Source organism: Crinia signifera, chromosome 19, assembly GCF_055691185.1.
Source record: "Crinia signifera chromosome 19, ASM5569118v1, whole genome shotgun sequence".
NCBI classification, from domain to species: Eukaryota; Metazoa; Chordata; class Amphibia; order Anura; family Myobatrachidae; genus Crinia; species Crinia signifera.
This window is the reverse complement of record NC_139226.1, coordinates 136,449,086-136,471,093: the sequence shown is the minus strand read 5'-3', so window position 1 is coordinate 136,471,093 and position 22,008 is coordinate 136,449,086. Positions and strand designations below refer to the sequence as shown.

Genomic DNA, 22,008 nt, shown 5'->3' with positions numbered 1-22,008 from the left:
CTGCATTAACACTATCACTGCCTGTCAGCAATATTCTATGTTAGCTGTATCTAATAGCTGCCGGTCTTTTTCGCTGTTTTCAGTGTATACAGAGCCTGGTTATGTCTTCTAGGGGTAAACCCAGTAAGACAGGGGCCCCAGCGCTGCTGTCCTGCACAGCCTGTAATGCTGGCCTATCCCCAGGACTATGTCCAGGACGGCTTATGCTACCATCCGCCCACAGCTTCAGCCTCCACTCAGGATCCTGCCTGGGCCACGTCGCTTACTCAGATGTTGGCGCAGCTGGTAGATAGGCTCTCATCTGCACCGTAACTCCCCTGTGGTGGAGCCACCGTGTGTGGGCACATTATCCGCCTCTGTCCAGGGTTTGCAAAAAAAACTTACAGGGTAGACCCGATACGTGCAGGGCTATGATCAGGGAAAGCTCTTCCTCTCAGCTCCTACATCAGCATGACTCTGACACGGACTGGGAGGATGAACAGGAGGATAGCCAAGGGAAACATGTAGGTGATGATGCGAACAAGGAGGAAACCTCAGCCAAAGAGGACGACCCATCATGCATTGATGTGCACAGGCGTCAGGGAGACCACAGTGCCAGGAGAGCCGTCAGGAAAGAGGAGAGTGTAGCAGGCCAAGCCTCTGACAGAGTGCTAGTGACGAAACATGTCAGGGTGAGGCCTGCTACACTCACCTCTTACCCGATGGCTCTCCCGACACCGTGCTCTCCCTGACGCTCTCCCTGATGCCGCATCGCAATCCAGTGTTTATATGTGCTGAGTGATCCTGGGCCGGTCTGAGTGAGCATGCCAAGTGGTAACCAGCCCACACTGTTTTTAATTTGGTATGAGCAAATCTATGCAGTATCCTGGCTTTTATGCTATTTTTATATAATAAATCCATTTAATGCACCTTGCCATCAATCTCTGTTTTATATATGTCCAGCATTGCTCTGTATATATACAGTATACATTTCCAGCATTGCCCTGTATATAAATATGCCCAGCATTGCCCTGTGTAGATATATATGTCCAGCATTGCTCTGTAGACACTGTATATGTCCAGCATTGCCCTGTATATATATATATATATGTCCAGCATTGCCCTGTATATATATATATATATATATATATATGTCCAGTATTGCCCTGTATATATATATGTCTGGAATCGCCCTGTATATATATGTCCAGCGTCACCCTGTATATATGTCCAGCATCGTCCTGTATATATGTCCAGCATCATCCTGTATATATGTCCAGCATTGCCCAGTATGTAAATATGCCCAGCATTGCCCTGTGTAGATATATATGTCCAGCGTCCCCCTGTATATATATGTCCAGCATTGCCCTGTATATTTGTCCACCATCGCCCTGTATATTGTCCAGCATTGCCCTGTGTAGATAGATATGTCCAGCATTGCCCTGTATATATATATGTCCAGTATTGCCCTGTATATATATATATGTCTGGAATCGCCCTGTATATATATGTCCAGCGTCACCCTGTATATATGTCCAGCATCGTCCTGTATATATGTCCAGCATCATCCTGTATATATGTCCAGCATTGCCCAGTATGTAAATATGCCCAGCATTGCCCTGTGTAGATATATATGTCCAGTGTCCCCCTGTATATATATATGTCCAGCATTGCCCTGTATATTTGTCCACCATCGCCCTGTATATTGTCCAGCATTGCCCTGTGTAGATATATATGTCCAGCATTGCCCTGTAGATCTATATGTCCAGCATCACCCTGCACTGGAGCTCCCAGTATAGTTCTACCTGTGCCCTGCACCCATCCCATAGATCAGTGTACAAATAATACGTACCATGCACATCGGCCAAGTCCTGCCCCATTCCATCGTAGTAGATCTTGCCCCCTTTCTCGGTGGGGAAGAAGTAGGTCAGGAGGGAACTCGGCGGCGAGCAGTAGGCGTATGATCCCAGCGGAAGGTCCTTGAGAACTTCATGAGGCTTCCAGCAAAACTCTCGGAAATTTGGGTGGTCCATGATCTTTCGCTCAATCTTGTGGATGGTCAGCAATCGCTCTTTAGTAAATATGTTCTTCTCATCATCCCCTCTCGCTAAGAAAATCAGCTCAATCCGCCAATGAGCGTGGCTCTGCGTGTTCGGGGTCACGTATACACCTGAGAACTCCTTCACGGATGCCCCGCGAGGGTGGCGAGACTGATTGGCTGTGGAGAAGCTGGGCAATGATGTTTGGGTGTCTGTATAGTTAGTCCTTTCTGTGGCATTGGGCCACACGCAGTCACGTTTCACTCTCACCGAGCTGTCCAGCTGGGACGTATTCAGGTGGAGCTGCTGGAGCTGCTCAAAGATGAGTCGTTGTAGAGTTTCCGATGTAAAGTCTGCGACATCCCTCCGGTTCCTCCCCCAGGTGCCAAACTGGGATTTCAGGGCAAGGGTGAGGGCGTCAAACCGCTGGGACGACTCATGGTTGCGGATCTCAAATGCATTGTAGGAGATGTCAATGTCCAGTGTAGGGTAATACACAAACATGATGATGGAGAGGACCACGGGAACTAGACATCCGAAGGCCAGCAGAAACGTAGCGCAATAAACATTGGTGAATATCCATCCAACTATGTTCCAGAACCCACAGGTCAGCATGGAGTCCGTACACGGCTTAGAGGTCCCCCGGCAAGTAGTGCATATTGGTGTCCTGAAGGCCACCTCCTCCTCATCTTCATTGTCATCCATCCACGCATCCTGTAACAGGGGCCCATCGCTGTCCATGTTCTCTACAAATAAGGGTTGCCATAGGAACAGAGATGAAACAATTAATTACAGGTTAAGGACGTGAAACAAAGCTTCATAAAAGTCATTTATAACACTCCATACTACTACCATCCGCAACCACTGGCATCTCCCCTGCAGGCCAGTCAGTAGGGATGGCGTTCAGAGGAATGCATATATAAATAAACATAGGCTGCAGTCGGCAGTGTCGGCAAGTTGCAGCTGAAAACCTGGCCTGGCTTCATTCTGAGGGCCAGAAAAAGTAATAACATGTGATAAACCACCAGCCAATCAGCTCCCACCTGTCATTATTCAAACACAGCCTGTGACATGGCAGTTAGGAGCTGATTGGCTATTGGTTTATCACTCTCCATGTTAACACTTCCCAAGCTTATTACATCTGGCCCTCAATGTTGTAAAGCTTTAAGCTAAAATACACAAATAATATATATATATATATATATATATATATAAGTATTTTATGGGGGGGGGGGTTAGAATGCCGACCTGTCACCCAGATACCGACACACTGCCAATCTGTCACCACATACCAACACACTGCCAATCTGTCACCCACATACCGGCACACTGCTGATCTGTCACCCACATACCCAGACACTGACACACTGCCAATCTGTCACCCACATACCGACATGCTGCCAATCTGTCACCCACATACTGGCACACTGCTGATCTGTCACCCACATACCGACACACTGCCAATCTGTCACCCACATACCGACACACTGCTGATCTGTCACCCACATACCCAGACACTGACACACTGCCAATCTGTCACCCACATACCAACACACTGCTGATCTGTCACCCACATACCAACACACTGCTGATCTGTCACCCACATACCCAGACACTGACACACTGCTGATCTGTCACCCACATACCCAGACACTGACACACTGCCAATCTGTCACCCACATACCGACATGCTGCCAATCTGTCACCCACATACCGGCACACTGCTGATCTGTCACCCACATACCGGCACACTGCTGATCTGTCACCCACATACCTGGAAACCGACACACTGCCAATCTGTCACCCACATACCGGCACACTGCTGATCTGTCACCCACATACCGACACACTGCCAATCTGTCACCCACATACCGGCACACTGTCAATCTGTCACCCACATACCGACACACTGCCAATCTGTCACCCACATACCGGCACACTGTCAATCTGTCACCCACATACCGACACACTGCCAATCTGTCACCCACATACCGACACACTGCTGATCTGTCACTCACATACCCAGACACTGACACACTGCCAATCTGTCACTCACATACCGACACATTGCTGATCTGTCACCCACATACCCGGAAACCGACACACTGCCAATCTGTCACCCACATACCCAGATACCGGCACGCTGCCAATCTGTCACCCACATACCGGCACACTGCTGATCTGTCACCCACATACCCAGACACTGACACACTGCCAATCTGTCACCCACATACCCAGATACTGACACACTGCCAATCTGTCACCCACATACCGGCACACTGCTGATCTGTCACCCACATACCCAGATACCGGCACGCTGCCGCTGATCTGTAGAAATGCGCCTGGACTGGTGCCTCATGCCTCCATAGGGTCAAGGTTCTCCTCTGTGAACTTCCTCACAATTCCCTATATAACCAGTGATGTAATCTCCTGGGTGACCACGATCACACACAGGACTGGCAGCTGGCCCCCCATTGGCTGTGACCACGATCACACACAGGACTGGCAGCTGGCCCCCCATTGGCTGTACATTAGTCACACACAGGACTGGTAGTAGGGTCCCCATTGGCTGTGACCCCGATCACACACAGGACTGGTAGTAGGGTCCCCATTGGCTGTGACCCTGATCATACATAGGACTGACAGCTGGCCCCCCATTGGCTGTGCACTAGTCACACACAGGACTGGCAGCAGGGCCCCCATTGGCTGTGCACTAGTCACACACAGGACTTGCAGCAGGGTCCCCATTGGCTGTGACCCTGATCACACACATGACTGGAAGCTGGCCCCCCATTGGCTGTGCACCAGTCACACACAGGACTGGTAGTAGGGTCCCCATGGGCTGTGCACTAGTCACACACAGGACTGACAGCATGGTCCCCATTGGCTGTGACCCCGATCACACACAGGACTGGCAGCAGGACCCCCAATGGCTGTGACCCCGATCACACACAGGACTGGTAGCAGGGTCCCCATTGGCTGTGCACTAGTCACACACAGGACTGACAGCATGGTCCCCATTGGCTGTGACCCCGATCACACACAGGACTGGCAGCTGGCCCCCCATTGGCTGTGCACCAGTCACACACAGGACTGGTAGTTGGGTTCACCATGGGCTGTGACCCTGATCGTACCCAGGACTGACAGCTGGCCCCCCATTGGCTGTGCACTAGTCACACACAGGACTGGTAGTAGGGTCCCCATTGGCTGTGCACTAGTAACACACAGGACTGGCAGCAGGGCCCCCATTGGCTGTGACCCAGATCACACACAGGACTGGCAGCAGGGCCCCCATTGGCTGTGACCCAAATCACACACAGGACTGGCAGCAGGGCCCCCATTGGCTGTGCACTAGTCACACACAGGACTGGCAGCATGGTCCCCATTGGCTGTGACCCCGATCACACACAGGACTGACAGCTGGCCCCCCCATTGGCTGTGCACCACTCACACACAGGACTGGTAGTAGGGTCCCCATTGGCTGTGACCCCGATCACACACAGGACTGGCAGCTGGCCCCCCATTGGCTGTGCACTAGTCACACACAGGACTGGTAGTAGGGTCCCCATTGGCTGTGACCCCGATCACACACAGGACTGGTAGTAGGGTCCCCATTGGCTGTGACCCTGATCATACATAGGACTGGCAGCTGGGCCCCCATTGGCTGTGACCCCGATCACACACAGGACTGGCAGCAGGGCCCCCATTGGCTGTGACCCCGATCACACACAGGACTGGCAGCAGGGCCCCCATTGGCTGTGACCCCGATCACACACAGGACTGGCAGCAGGGCCCCCATGGGCTGTGACCCTGATCGTACACAGGACTGACAGCTGGCCCCCCATTGGCTGCGACCCCGATCACACACAGGACGGGCAGCAGGGCCCCCATTGGCTGTGCACTAGTCACACACAGGACTGGCAGCTAGGGTCCCATTGGCTGTGACCCCGACCACACACAGGACTGGCAGCAGGGCCCCCATTGGCTGTGACCCCGATCACACACAGGACTGGCAGCTAGGCTCCCATTGGCTATGACCCCAATCACACACACAGGACTGGTAGCAGGACCCCTATTGGCTGTGCACTAGTCACATACAGGACTGGCAGCTGGGCCCCCATTGGCTGTGACCCCGATCACACACAGGACTGGCAGCTGGGCCCCCATTGGCTGTGACCCTGATCACACACAGGACTGGCAGCAGGGCTCCCATTGGCTGTGACGCCGATCACACACAGGACTGGCAGCAGGGCCCTCATTGGCTGTGCACCAGTAATGCTGAGTCGTCACACACAGATCCCTGGATCTGAGGCATTCGGATCCTACTGTATATATTATCCAGCGATGACTGGAAGTCACGCACATTATTAAAGTCATAGATTACAGGGAAATACAGCTAATTGAATATTGACCAAAAACGTGCCAGCCCATTAGGCGTTCAATGAACACGGAGCATATTGTTCCACCTAATCAATATATGGCTGCTCGGAAGGTTCTGTCAGCGACGGCCAGCACATTATCAGCATTACGGAGTGACTACGGCCCCTCGCTGCATTATCTGCAGCCCCTCACTGTATCCTCTACAGCCCCTCATTGCATCATCTGTGGCCCCTCACTGTGTCATCTGCGGCCCCTCACTGTATCATCTGCGATCCCTTACCGTGTCATCTGAGGCCCCTCACTGTGTCATCTGCAGCCCCTCACTGTGTCATCTGCAGCCCCTCACTGTGTCATCTGCAGCCCCTCGCTGTGTCATCTGCGGCCCCTCACTGTGTCATCTGCAGCCCCTCGCTGTGTCATCTGCGGCCCCTCACTGTGTCATCTGTGGCCCCTCACTGTGTCATCTGCGGACCCTCACTGTGTCATCTGCAGCCCCTCACTGTGTCATCTGCAGCCCCTCGCTGTGTCATCTGCGGCCCCTCACTGTGTCATCTGCGGCCCCTCACTGTGTCATCTGCGGCCCCTCACGGTAAGGTATATGGCCCCTCACTGTAGCATCTACGGCCCCTCACTGTAGCATCTATGGCCCCTCACTGTAGTGTCTACGGCCCCTAACTGTATCATCTCAGTGTCTGTCAGGGGCAGCTAGACTGACATTACCAGTGGCTAAAGATCCCCAGTAACGCTTATATACTGTACTAGGTGAGCCCCCCACCAAGCTGTGAGAAACCCACAGAGATGGCCGGTGTCGCCAGTAACAGCCGGGGAGCCACCCGCCAAGCTGTGAGACACCCACATAGATGACCGCAGCTGCCAGTAACAGTGGGGAGCCACCCAGCAAGCTGTGAGAAACCCATACATATTACCACTGCTGCCAATAACACCAGGGAGTCGGCCATCAAGCTGTGAGAAATCCATAGTGATGACCGCTGCCACCAGTAACAGCGGGGAGTCGGCCACCGAGCTGTGAGAAACCCATAGAGATAACCGCTGTCACCAGTAACAATGGGGAGTCGGCCGCCAAGCTGTGAGAAACCCACAGAGATAACCGCTGTCACCAGTAACAGTGGGGAGTCGGCCGCCAAGCTGTGAGAAACCCACAGAGATAACCCCTGCCGCCAGTAACAGCAGGGAGCCACCTGCCAAGCTGTGAGAAACCCACAGAGATGACCGCTGCCGCCAGTAACAGCGGGGAGCCACCTGCAAAGCTGTGAGAAACCCACAGAGATGACCGCTGCCGCCAGTAACAGCGGGGAGCCACCTGCCAAGCTGTGAGAAAACCACAGAGAAGACCGCTGCCGCCAGTAACAGCGGGGAGCCACCTGCCAAGCTGTGAGAAACCCACAGAGATGACCGCTGCCGCCAGTAACAGCGGGGAGCCACCTGCCAAGCTGTGAGAAACCCACAGAGATGACCGCTGCCGCCAGTAACAGCGGGGAGCCACCTGCCAAGCTGTGAGAAACCAACAGAGATGACTGCTGTGGCAAATGGCGACAGATGATCTCTGTTAGTAGGAAGTGGTCGGTAGCCGCAGGAGGGACGAAGCTGGGGGAATACAAGTAAGCAGGGCCTGTGGTTGGTGATGCTCTGGGAGTAGTGTTACCTCGCGGCACTGTCAGGAGGACAGCTGTGAGTTACACAGGTAAGGGGGGCCACCATGCCAATACTGTAGTATCACTGTCCTGTTACCTTGTAATATAAATGGAGAGGGTTGTTCCTAATGTAAGTAAAGCTACAAAATGAATCGGCTCTGTGTATAACAAGTGACAACAACCAAAACCCATATATCGGGAGGGGGATTGTCTCTGCGCCCATGGTGTTATTAGTTATTGGCCACTGGCACATGAGTCCAGTACTGGACTGATCACTACATGGCGCACTGTAGCTATTGGTTACGGCTGAACATTAGCACATATCCCTTGGTTTCCTTATACGCTATTATGACAATGGCAGAATCTAGCACTATGATATCATCTGTGTTTCCTACAGCAACAGACACAAAGCACACATAACAATGGCAGAATATAGCGCTATGACATCACCGGTGTTTCCTATAGCAACAGACACAAAGCACACATAACAATGGCAGAATACAGCGCTATGACATCACCGGTGTTTCCCATAGCGACAGACACAAAGCACACCTAACATTGGCAGAATCTAGCGCTATGACATCACCAGTGTTTCCTATAGCAACAGATACAAAGCACACGTAACAATGGCAGAATATAGCGCTATGACATCCCCGGTGTTTCCCATAGCAACAGACACAAAGCACACATAACAATGGCAGAATGTAGCGCTATGACATCACCAGCATTTCCCATAGCGACAGACACAAAGCACGTGTAACAATGGCAGAATATAGCGCTATGACATCCCCGGTGTTTCCCGTAGCAACAGACACAAAGCACACGTAACAATGGCAGAATATAGTGCTATGACATCACCAGCGTTTCCTATAGCGACAGACACAAAGCACATATAACAATGGCAGAATATAGCACTATGACATCACCAGTGTTTCCTATAGCATCAGACACAAAGCACACGTAACAATGGCAGAATATAGCGCTATGACATCCCCGGTGTTTCCCATAGCAACAGACACAAAGCACACATAACAATGGCAGAATGTAGCGCTATGACATCACCAGCGTTTCCCATAGCGACAGACACAAAGCACACGTAACAATGGCAGAATATAGCGCTATGACATCTTCGGTGTTTCCCATGGCAACAGACACAAAGCACACATAACAATGGCAGAATATAGCGCTATGACATCACCGGTGTTTCCCATAGCGACAGACACAAAGCACGCGTAACAATGGCAGAATCTATTACATCACCAGTGCACATGTCCAGCCGGCCTCCCTGGACACACGATGTGAGCTCTTGTGGTAACAAGTCTGTAGAATGAAGGGTTAATGGAAGGCAGAACACACCGAGCTGTCCCGAAGATAAATCCCGGCACCCATAGAGAAATATTACACAACCTGGAATTTATCTCTGAGGACAATTTCCACTTTTATCTTAATCACAATAAACTTTCTGTGTGTGTCTCTGTAATTGATGTCACAATAAATACACCTTATACAATTCTTATTCTGGCAGGAAGGACATTGTGAGACGAAGCATTGTCGGAACCGATTAACCCTTGCAGCCTCGCAGGAAGAAAGCAATGTACCAATGACGGCTTACCGGCTCTGCATTTCCCAAGGTCCTTTCCACCTAACAATCTCTGTGTAATTCAGAACTAGACCCCCATTTCCCACGCACAGTCCACTTCTCCATCATCAGATATCATTCCCGCGGTCTGGGCCTAGTGGGGCAGATGTATTAAGCCGGGCGAAGAGATAAACTGGAGATAAAGTGGAAGGAGATAACGCACCAGCCAATCAGCTGTGTTTGAAATATGACAGTTGGGAGTTGATTGGCTGGTGCGTTAACTCCTTCCACTTTATCTCCAGTTTATCTCTTCGCACGGCTTAATACATCTGCCCCATTGTTCCCCCTAATGTGACAGAGTAACCGGGGGAAAGGTGGTTACAGGGCATATTATGGTAGAATACGGAAGCCCACCACTGCTGTAAAGTGCCAGGTAGATCAGCGATGTCACCCCACACCTGACTGGGGTGGGGTACACAAAACCCAAACTCTCCCTACGCACATTTCAGGCGTTAAAAATTATTAATGTACTGATCAGAACACTCCGCCGCACATAAGGAACACAATGTGACACAGTAACACAATGGGCGCCTGCTCGGAGTAAGGACAAAACACTTCAAAATTAAAAATGTCAACTAAAAAAGTTATTGAGAAACAGAGTATTTTTTAAGGAGTGTATAATGTAATGTAACAAATATATAACAATATACATAAAGGTAATGTATAATAATATATATAAAGATAATGTGTATATAAATATAATATATAATAATATAATAACATAATGTATAAGGTCATGTAAGATAAGGTAATATATAATAACATAATATATAATAAGGTATGTAAAATCACTTCATGTATAATAATGAAATGTATAACAATGTACAATATAATTATGTATAATATATAATAACAATGTACCATAACGTAATATAATAAGGTAATGTAATATACTGTATAATAACATAATGTATAATAACGGACTATAAAATAACGTAATGTATAATAAAGTATGTAAAATCGCTTAATGTATAATAACGAAATGTATAACATAATGTACGATAATGTAATGTATAATAACGTACTATATAATAACATAATATATAACAACATAATATATAACAACACAATGTACAATAAAATAATATATATATATATATATATATTAATGTAAAGTATAATAATGTAATGTATCACGCAATGTATAATAACATAATATATAATAATGAAATGTATAACACAATGTACGATAACGTAATGTATAAGAACGTATTATATGATAACATAATATATTATAACGTAATATATAATAACAATGTATAACGCAATGTACAATAAAGTCATGTATAATAACGTATAATATAATAACATAACATATAACAACATAATATATAACAACACAATGTATAATAAAGAAATATATATATAATAATGTAATGTATAATAATGTAATGTATAACGCAATGTATAATAACGTAATATATAATAATGAAATGTATAACACAATGTACAATAACATAATGTATAATAACATAATATATAATAATGTAATGTATAATAACATATTATATAATAATGAAATGTATAACACAATGTACAATAACATAATGTATAATAACATAATATATAATAATGTAATGTATAATAACATATTATATAATAATGAAATGTATAACACAATGTATAATAACATAATATAAAATAATGTACTGTATAAATATAATATTTAATAATGTAATGTATAATATTGCATAATATGCATAATATTATCTAATAAGGAAATGTATAACACAATGTATAATAACATAATATAAAATAATGCAATGTATAATAATATAATATTTAATAATGTAATGTATAATAATGAAATGCATAATAATAGAATAGAATCGACAGAATCTACAGAATAGATGTCAGGTCCCGTTCTTCATGTTTACTAGGAGAAACTGAACGAGGAGCTGACAATCCGCTGTGTAGAATACAGGCGGACAGAATGAAAGTCTTATTTGAACAGGAATGGAGGACAAAGGTTTCATGCAGTCCCTGGGAAAGCGGGCATGGCGCGGAGTATCTGGGCACAGCAGCCTGGCACTCAGCCACCTCTGAGAACTTGGTGTTAATTGCAAAGGCTAAAATGTGATTAAGTGGGTAATGAGTGAGCGGTAGTCTGTTAGGGCATTAATATGCAGGCTGTCACTCTGCAGCATGGATCTCGCCCACAGAAACGGTTATATAATCAGGTCAGATGCACAGGGGCACCGCGCCCTGCCAACGGAGGGATACAAAACATGTCTTCTGTAACGAATGATCTAGACAGCCAACAAAGGAGGCTGCTGCCAGGGTGGGGGTCCTGGGTGCAACTCAGGGTATTACCCCCAGATCAGCACTAGGGCAGACAAACAAGGAGGCTGCTGCCAGCGTGGGGGTCCTGGGGTGCAACTCCAGGTATTACCCCCAGATCAGCACCAAAACACACAGGGCAGACAAACCAGACATGACAACCAGACAACACAAAGGTTCTAATAATAATAATAATTTTTAAAAAAGTTTAATATACGGTAATAAAATAACAAAGACCATAGCCGTTACCAGCCACAAGTTGCTTTTTTTTGGAGGGTCAGGAGGGAAGGGGTTATTACTGCCTGCTTATTGGACTGCTGGGTCTTCCCCCAGGTGCTCAGGACAATGCCCCCTACAGCATCTGCCCATTATCACACCACACAGCTGCCCATCAGACAAAGGAACCAGAGAGAGCACAAACCTTCCCCATCACCTGCAGCTGATCATATAATGTAATTAAAGTCACAGGGACCTGTCCCCCAGCAGGTAGCGCAGAGCAGGAGCCCCTGCATGTAACAATGTACCAGTCACAGGGACCCGTCCCCCAGCAGGTAGCGCAGAGAAGGAGCCCCCGAATGTAACAATGTACCAGTCACAGGGACCCGTCCCCCAGCAGGTAGTGCAGAGCAGGAGCCCCTGCATGTAACAATGTACCAGTCATAGGGACTCGTCCCCCAGCAGGTAGCGCAGAGCAGGAGCCCCTGCATGTAACAATGTACCAGTCACAGGGACCTGTCCCCCAGCAGGTAGTGCAGAGCAGGAGCCCCCGAATGTAACAATGTACCAGTCACAGGGACCCGTCCCCCAGCAGGTAGTGCAGAGCAGGAGCCCCCGCATGTAACAATGTACCAGTCATAGGGACCCGTCCCCTAGCAGGTAGTGCAGAGCAGAAGCCCCTGAATGTAACAATGTACCAGTCACAGGGACCCGTCCCCAGCAGGTAGTGCAGAGTAGGAGCCCCCGAATGTAACAATGTACCGGTCACAAAGACCTGTCCCCCAGCAGGTAGCGCAGAGCAGCAGTCCCCGTATGTAACAATGTACCAGTCATAGGGACTCGTCCCCCAGCAGGTAGTGCAGAGCAGGAGCCCCTGCATGTAACAATGTACCAGTCACAGGGACCTGTCCCCCAGCAGGTAGTGCAGAGCAGGAGCCCCCGAATGTAACAATGTACCAGTCACAGGGACCCGTCCCCCAGCAGGTAGTGCAGAGCAGGAGCCCCCGCATGTAACAATGTACCAGTCATAGGGACCCGTCCCCTAGCAGGTAGTGCAGAGCAGAAGCCCCTGAATGTAACAATGTACCAGTCACAGGGACCCGTCCCCAGCAGGTAGTGCAGAGCAGGAGCCCCCGAATGTAACAATGTACCAATCACAGGGACCCTTCCCCCAGCAGGAAGTGCAGAGCAGGAGCCCCCGTATGTAACAATGTACCAGTCACAGGGACCCGTCCCCCAGCAGGTAGCGCAGAGCAGGAGCCCCCGTATGTAACAATGTACCAGTCACAGGGACCTGTCCCCCAGCAGGTAGCGCAGAGCAGGAGCCCCCGTATGTAACAATGTACCAGTCATAGGGACCCGTCCCCCAGCAGGTAGTGCAGAGCAGGAGCCCCTGCATGTAACAATGTACCAGTCATAGGGACCCGTCCCCCAGCAGGTAGCGCAGAGCAGCAGCCCCCGTATGTAACAATGTATCAGTCATAGGGACTCGTCCCCCAGCAGGTAGTGCAGAGCAGGAGCCAGGAGCCCCCGAATGTAACAATGTACCAGTCACAGGGACCCGTCCCCAGCAGGTAGTGCAGAGCAGGAGCCCCCGAATGTAACAATGTACCAGTCACAGGGACCCTTCCCCCAGCAGGTAGTGCAGAGCAGGAGCCCCCGTATGTAACAATGTACCAATCACAGGGACCCGTCCCCAAGCAGGTAGAGCAGAGAAGGAGCCCCCGCATGTAACAATGTACCAGTCAAAGGGACCCGTCCCCCAGCAGGTAGTGCAGAGCAGGAGCCCCTGCATGTAACAATGTACCAGTCATAGGGACCCTTCCCCCCGCAGGTAGTGCAGAGCAGGAGCCCCTGTATGTAACAATGTACCAGTCACAGGGACCCGTCCCCCAGCAGGTAGCGCAGAGCAGGAGCCCCCATATGTAACAATGTACCAGTCATAGGGACCCGTCCCCCAGCAGGTAGCGCAGAGCAGGAGCCCCCGTATGTAACAATGTACCAGTCATAGGGACCCGTCCCCCAGCGGGTAGTGCAGAGCAGGAGCCCCTGCATGTAACAATGTACCAGTCATAGGGACCCGTCTCCCAGCAGGTAGCGCAGAGCAGGAGCCCCCACATGTAACAATGTACCAGTCACAAGGACCCGTCCCCCAGCAGGTAGTGCAGAGCAGGAGCCCCTGCATGTAACAATGTATCAGTCACAGGGACCCGTCCCCCAGCAGGTAGCGCAGAGCAGGAGCCCCCACATGTAACAATGTACCAGTCATAGGGACCCGTCATCCAGCAGGTAGTGCAGAGCAGGAGCCCCTGCATGTATCAATGTACCAGTCATAGGGACCCGTCCCCCAGCAGGTAGTGCAGAGCAGGAGCCCCCGCATGTAACAATGTACCAGTTATAGGGACCCGTCCCCCAGCAGGTAGTGCAGAGCAGGAGCCCCTGCATGTAACAATGTACCAGTCATAGGGACCCGTCCCCCAGCAGGTAGTGCAGAGCAGGAGCCCCTGCATGTAACAATGTACCAGTCATAGGGACCCGTCCCCCAGCAGGTAGTGCAAAGCGAGGAGCCCCCGAATGTAACAATGTACCAGTCACAGGGACCCCTCTCCCAGCAGGTAGTGCAGAGCAGGAGCCCCCATATGTAACAATGTACCAGTCACAGGCAGGGGCGGATTTAGGGATGAGGGCGCCCCTAGGCACAACAATAATGTTTACTAAGTAGGACAGTTTATAGGGGCAGTATCTGCATGTCCTATCCATTTACCCTCTATTTAAGATGGAATATAGTACAGTACAGTGGATTTTTGCAGTTATTGGTACATTTTGGGCTGACAGTACTATCACAGGCATCCAAGTGCCGCCCCCAAACATGTGCCGCCCCTAGGCCGGTGCCTCACGTGCCTAATGGGAAATTCGGCTCTGGTCACAGGGACCCCTCTCCCAGCAGGTAGTGCAGAGCAGGAGCCCCCGTATGTGACAATGTACCAGTCACAGGGACCCGTCCCCCAGCAGGTAGTGCAGAGCAGGAGCCCCCGAATGTAACAATGTACCAGTCATAGGTACCCGTCCCCCAGCAGGTAGTGCAGAGCAGGAGCCCCCGCATGTAACAATGTACCAGTGACTCCCCAAATGCAGAGTGACACCAACCAAGTGACACCCCAAATGCAGATTGACCCCCGTGAGTAACTCCCCAAATGCAGAGTGACCCCACCGGGCGACTCCCCAAATGCAGTGACCCCACCAAGTGACTCCTCAAATACAGAGTGACCCCCACGAAGTGGCTCCCCATATGAACAGTGACCCCCACAAATGCAGAGTGACCCGCACAAGTAACTCCCTAAAAGCAGAGTGACCGCCACCGAGCGACCCCAAAATTTAGAGTGACCCCACCAAGTGGCTCCCCACATGCAGAGTGACCTCCCAATCTACAGATTCAACTCATCCTAATGCAGAGTACCCCCTACACTGCCCCCGATTGTACCGATTCTCCACCCTCCCTGGTGATGCCCCCCTTTCTACCTTGTGATGCCCCCTCGATCGGTCATACACAGTACCCCCCTCCCTGGTGATGCCCCCCCTTTCCCGGTCATACACAGTACCCCCCTCCCTGGTGATGCCCCCCTCGATCGGTCATAACCAGTACCCCCCTCCCTGGTGATGCCCCCCTTTCCCGGTCATACACAGTACCCCCCTCCCTGGTGATGCCCCAGTCATACACAGTACCCCCCTCCCTGGTGATGCCCCCGGTCATACACAGTACCCCCCTCCCTGGTGATGCCCCCGGTCATACACAGTACCCCCCTCCCTGGTGATGCCCCCGGTCATACACAGTACCCCCCTCCCTGGTGATGCCCCCGGTCATACACAGTACCCCCCTCCCTGGTGATGCCCCCGGTCATACACAGTACCCCCCTCCCTGGTGATGCCCCCGGTCATACACAGTACCCCCCTCCCTGGTGATGCCCCCGGTCATACACAGTACCCCCCTCCCTGGTGATGCCCCCGGTCATACACAGTACCCCCCTCCCTGGTGATGCCCCCCTCCCCCGGTCATACATAGTACCCCCCTCCCTGGTGATGCCCCCCTCCCCCGGTCATACACAGTATCCCCCTCCCTGGTGATGATGCCCCCCTCCCCAGTCATACACAGTACCCCCCTCCCTGGTGATGATGCCCCCCTCCCCAGTCATACACAGTACCCCCCTCCCTGGTGATGATGCCCCCCTCCCCGGTCATACACAGTACCCCCCTCCCTGGTGGTGATGCCCCCCTCCCCAGTCATACACAGTACCCCCCTCCCTGGTGATGATGCCCCCCTCCCCGGTCATACACAGTACCCCCCTCCCTGGTGATGATGCCCCCCTCCCCGGTCATACACAGTACCCCCCTCCCTGGTGGTGATGCCCCCTTCCCCAGTCATACACAGTACCCCCCTCCCTGGTGATGATGCCCCCCTCCCCGGTCATACACAGTACCCCCCTCCCTGGTGATGATGCCCCCCTCCCCAGTCATACACAGTACCCCCCTCCCTGGTGATGATGCCCCCCTCCCCGGTCATACACAGTACCCCCCTCCCTGGTGATGATGCCCCCCCTCCCCAGTCATACATAGTACCCCCCTCCCTGGTGATGCCCCACTCCCCCGGTCATACACAGTACCCCCCTCCCTGGTGATGCCCCACTCCCCCGGTCATACACAGTACCCCCCTCCCTGGTTATGCCCCCCTCCTGCGGTCATACACAGTACCCCCCTCCCTGGTGATGCCCCGGCCATACATAGTTCCCCCCTCCCTGGTGATGCCCCCCCTCCCTGGTCATACACAGTACCCCCCTCCCTGGTGATGCCCCCCCTCCCTGGTCATACACAGTACCACCCTCCCTGGTGATGCCCCCCACCCCGGTTATACACAGTACTCCCCTCCCTGGTGATGCCCCCCTCCCCCGGTCATACACAGTACCCCCCTCCCTGGTGATGCCCACGGTCATACATAGTTCCCCCCTCCCTGGTGATGCCCCCCTCCCCGGTCATACACAGTACTCCCCTCCCTGGTGATGCCCCCCTCCCCGGTCATACACAGTACTCCCCTCCTTGGTGATGCCCCCCTCCCCCGGTCATACACAGTACCCCCCTCCCTGGTGATGCCCCCCTCCCCGGTACCTGGAGCCGGGTGCACTAGTGGTGCGGGAGGCTTCGGGCAGACTGACCCCTCTGCTGCCCACACACGGTGGCTGCCATCCTTATATCTGCCGGCTCTCTCTCTCCTCCTTTGTTTTCATAGCGGCAGATACCACTCAGCAGTGACGGAGGGGCGGCCCTCACTCACCCCCTCCCTGGCACCGGCCCCCAGCGCTGCACCCAGACTGTGCCCGGAGGATGCTGCACCCAGGCTGTGCCCGAGGGCTGCTACTGGCCGTGCCCGATGCCAGGGAGCCTCTGCCGGACCGTGTCCTCCCCGTGCTCCCGGCCATTGGTACAGACCCAGCTGCTGTATATAGTGTGCTGCTGCTGCTGAGGCGGCTGGCTGGCACTACGCTGACTGACTGCCCGGGCACCCACCCCACAATGTGCCCTGTATGTGAGGGGGGGCACTGACTGACAAACACACTGCCCTGGCCTGCTGTGTTCCCACCCCACCGTGTGCATACCCATACTTCCCAACATGACCCATGCCAGGAGGGATACACTGCCCGGGCCAGGGGGCTGCTGGGCACCCACCCCACTATGTGCTCCGTATGTGAGGGGGGTACTCACATACACACTGCCAGGGCAAGGGGGCTGATAGGCACCCACTCCACTATGTGCCCTGTATGTGAGGGGGGTACTGACAAACACACTGCCCTGGCCTGCTGTGCTCCCACCCCACCGTGTGCATAACATACCCATACTTCCCAACATGACCCATGCCAGGAGGGATACACTGCCCGGGCACCCACCCCACCATGTGCCCTGTATGTGACTGGGGGGTGGGGGCACTGACTGACAAACACACTTCCCTGGCCTTCTGTGTTCCCACCCCACCATGTGCATACCCATACCTCCCAACATGGCCCATGCCAGGAGGGATACACTGCCCGGGCCAGGGGGCTGCTGGGCACCCAACCCACCATGTGCCCTGTATGTGAGGGGGGTACTGACAAACACACTGCCCTGGCCAGCTGTGTTCCTACCCCACCATGTGCCCCTTGTGTCACGACTAGGGATTTGGGACCCGGGAGTGACCTTGGTGGCTAACTGACAACCAAATGGAAACAGGACGGAGGCACGTGGATACAAATAGGTAATGTTTATTGCATAGAAAGAAAACTGGTACAGGAGACAATTGAAAGTTTGTAATAGTCTTTGTGAAGCTGGAATCTGGTAACAGTTACTTGGAAGCACGGAGTAGGGCCACTGCGGCAAAGGTGCCAGAAGCACGGAGTAGGACCACTGTAGCGCAGGTGCCGGAAGCACGGAGTGCAGCGGTGAAGGTGGTCGCGGGTGCAGGTACTGAGGCACGCAGAGGCAGGTGGTCACAAGTGCAGGCAACTCGGAAGCACAGGTGCAGGCAACTCGGAAGCACAGGTGCAGGCAACTCGGAAGCACAGGTGCAGGCAACTGTAGCACACAGGTGCAGGATGCAGACGGCGCACAGGTGCAGGATGCAGACGGAGCACAGGTGCAGGATGCAGACGGAGCACAGGTGCAGGATGCAGACGGAGCACAAGTGGAGCACAGGTGCAGGATGCAGGTGGAGCACAGGTGCAGGATGCAGGTGGAGCACAGGTGCAGGATAGCTGGAAGCTGGGGATACCAGCAGTAGCTGGAAGCTGGGGATACCAGCAGTGCAGGATAGCTGGAAGCTGGGGATACCAGCAGTGCAGGATAGCTGGAAGCTGGGGATACCAGCAGTGCAGGATAGCTGGAAGCTGGGGATACAGCAGTGCAGGATAGCTGGATGCAAATGCTGGGTAACTGGAACACCACAGAGCTTAAGCAGGAGCACAGGCTGAAGCTTCCTCCCAAGGGATTGACAACAATGCAAAAGCCCAGTGTTCATGCAGGGCTGGGAGGATACCCCCTCAGAGCAGCACTGATGTGTGATCTCAGATCCTTCCGCCTCTGCTTACCCTCCACACGCGCACGTGTGATCTCAGATCCTTCCGCCTCTGCCTACCCTCCACACACGCACATGTGATCTCAGATCCTTCTGCCTCTGCCTACCCTCCACAGGCGCACGTGTGATCTCAGATCCTTCCGCCTCTGCTTACCCTCCACACGCGCACGTGTGATCTCAGATCCTTCCGCCTCTGCCTACCCTCAACACGCGCACGTGTGATCTCAGATCCTTCTGCCTCTGCCTACCCTCCACAGACTCACGTGTGATCTTAGATCCTTCCGCCTCTGCCTACCCTCCACAGGCGCACGTGTGAGCTCAGATCCTTCCACCTCTCCCTACCCTCTACAGGCGCACGTGTGATCACAGATCCTTCCACCTCTCCCTACCCTCCACAGGCGCACATGTGATCTCAGATCCTTCCACCTCTCCCTACCCTCTACAGGCGCACGTGTGATCTTAGATCCTTCCGCCTCTTCCTACCCTCTACAGGCGCACGTGTGAGCTCAGATCCTTCCACATCTGCCTATCCTACACAGGAGCACGTGTGATCTCAGATCCTTCCGCCTCTGCCTACCCTCCACAGGCGCACGTGTGATCTCAGTTACTTCCGCCTCTGCCTACCCTCCACAGGCGCACGTGTGATCTCAGATCCTTCCACCTCTCCCTACCCTCTACAGGCGCACGTGTGATCACAGATCCTTGCGCCTCTCCCCACCCTCCACAGGCACACATGTGATCTCAGATCCTTCCGCCTCTGCCTACCCTCCACATGCGCACATGTGATCTCAGATCCTTCCGCCTCTACCTACCCTCTACAGGCGTACGTGTGATCTCAGATCCTTCCATCTCTCCCTACCCTCTACAGGCGTACGTGTGATCACAGATCCTTCTGCCTCTACCTACCCTCCACAGGCGCACTTGTGGGCATAGATCCTTCCGCCTCTGCCTACCCTCCACACGCACACGTGTGATCTCAGATCCTTCCGCCTCTGCCTACCCTCCACACGCGCACGTGTGATCTCAGATCCTTCTGCCTCTGCCTACCCTCCACAGGCGCACGTGTGATCTTAGATCCTTCCGCCTCTGCCTACCCTCCACAGGCGCACGTGTGAGCTCAGATCCTTCCACCTCTCCCTACCCTCTACAGGCGCACGTGTGATCACAGATCCTTCCACCTCTCCCTACCCTCCACAGGCGCACATGTGATCTCAGATCCTTCCACCTCTCCCTACCCTCTACAGGCGCACGTGTGATCTTAGATCCTTCCGCCTCTTCCTACCCTCTACAGGCGCACGTGTGAGCTCAGATCCTTCCACATCTGCCTATCCTACACAGGAGCACGTGTGATCTCAGATCCTTCCGCCTCTGCCTACCCTCCACAGGCGCACGTGTGATCTCAGTTACTTCCGCCTCTGCCTACCCTCCACAGGCGCACGTGTGATCTCAGATCCTTCCACCTCTCCCTACCCTCTACAGGCGCACGTGTGATCACAGATCCTTGCGCCTCTCCCCACCCTCCACAGGCACACATGTGATCTCAGATCCTTCCGCCTCTGCCTACCCTCCACATGCGCACATGTGATCTCAGATCCTTCCGCCTCTACCTACCCTCTACAGGCGTACGTGTGATCTCAGATCCTTCCATCTCTCCCTACCCTCTACAGGCGTACGTGTGATCACAGATCCTTCTGCCTCTACCTACCCTCCACAGGTGCACTTGTGGGCATAGATCCTTCCGCCTCTGCCTACCCTCCACATGCGCACGTGTGATCTTAGATCCGTCTTCCTCTCCCCACCTTCTACAGGCGCACGTGTGATCTCAGATCCGTCTGCCTCTCCCCACCCTCTACAGGCACACGTGTGATCTCAGATCCTTCTGCCTCTCCCCACCCTTTACAGGCGCACGTGTGATCTCAGATCCGTCTGCCTCTCCCCACCCTCTACAGGCACACGTGTGATCTCAGATCCATCTGCCTCTCCCCACCCTCTACAGGCGCACGTGTGATCTCAGATCCGTCTTCCTCTCCCCACCCTCCACAGGCGCACATGTGATCTCAGATCCTCATGCCTCTGCCTACCCTCTGTAGGTGCATGTGTGATCTCAGATCCTTCCGCATCTGCCTATCCGCCACAGGCGTACGTGTGAACTCAGATCCTTCCGCCTCTGTCTAACCTCCACAGGCGCACATGTGATCTCAGATTCTTCTGCCTCTGCCTACCCTCTATAGGCGGGCGTGTGATCTCAGATCCTTCCACCCCCACCAATCCTCTACAAGTGCATGTAGAAGCTCATGCGGACTGCTTGCTACCTGTCTTTCTACCTACTACTGCTGCCTACCTATTACTTCTGCTGCTGCTGCTGCTGCCTGCCTATTACTATTACTGCTGCCTTCTTACTGCTGCTTCCTGCCTATTACTACTGCTGCTGCCTGCCTATTAGTTCTGCTGCTGCCTACCTATTACTACTATTGCTGCTGTCTGCCTATTACTACTGCTGCTGCCTGCCGACTACTACTACTACTGCTGTTGCCTGTCTGCTGGCCTTTGCTGTCTGCTTACTGCTGCTGCCTGCCCACTACTACTACTACTACTACTACTACTACCACCACTACTACTACTACTGCCTGTCTGCTGGCCTTTGCTGTCTGCCTACTGCTGCTGCCTGCCTATTGCTGCTGGATGGCTGCCTACTGCTGCTGTCTGCCTATTACTACTGCTGCTGCCTGT

The 22,008-nt window shown here is 52.6% G+C and overlaps 1 protein-coding gene across 2 annotated transcripts in view; it reads right to left on the bottom strand.

Annotated features, from left to right (window-relative positions):
* DISP3 (dispatched RND transporter family member 3) overlaps positions 1-17,687 on the bottom strand; it is a 113,675-nt gene extending 95,988 nt beyond the window's left edge. The window contains exons 1-2 of one of the 2 annotated variants that reach the window (XM_083163438.1): positions 17,343-17,687; positions 1,832-2,764 (exon numbers count right to left, since the gene is read on the bottom strand). In XM_083163438.1, coding sequence (XP_083019564.1) covers positions 1,832-2,759 — 928 coding nt within the window. In that variant the 5' untranslated portion in view covers positions 2,760-2,764; positions 17,343-17,687. Of the gene's footprint in view, positions 1-1,831; positions 2,765-4,320; positions 9,864-17,342 lie in introns of those variants that run through there. The other variant, XM_083163439.1, reaches the window with a different exon arrangement.
* Between the last annotated feature and the right edge of the window lie 4,321 nt (positions 17,688-22,008).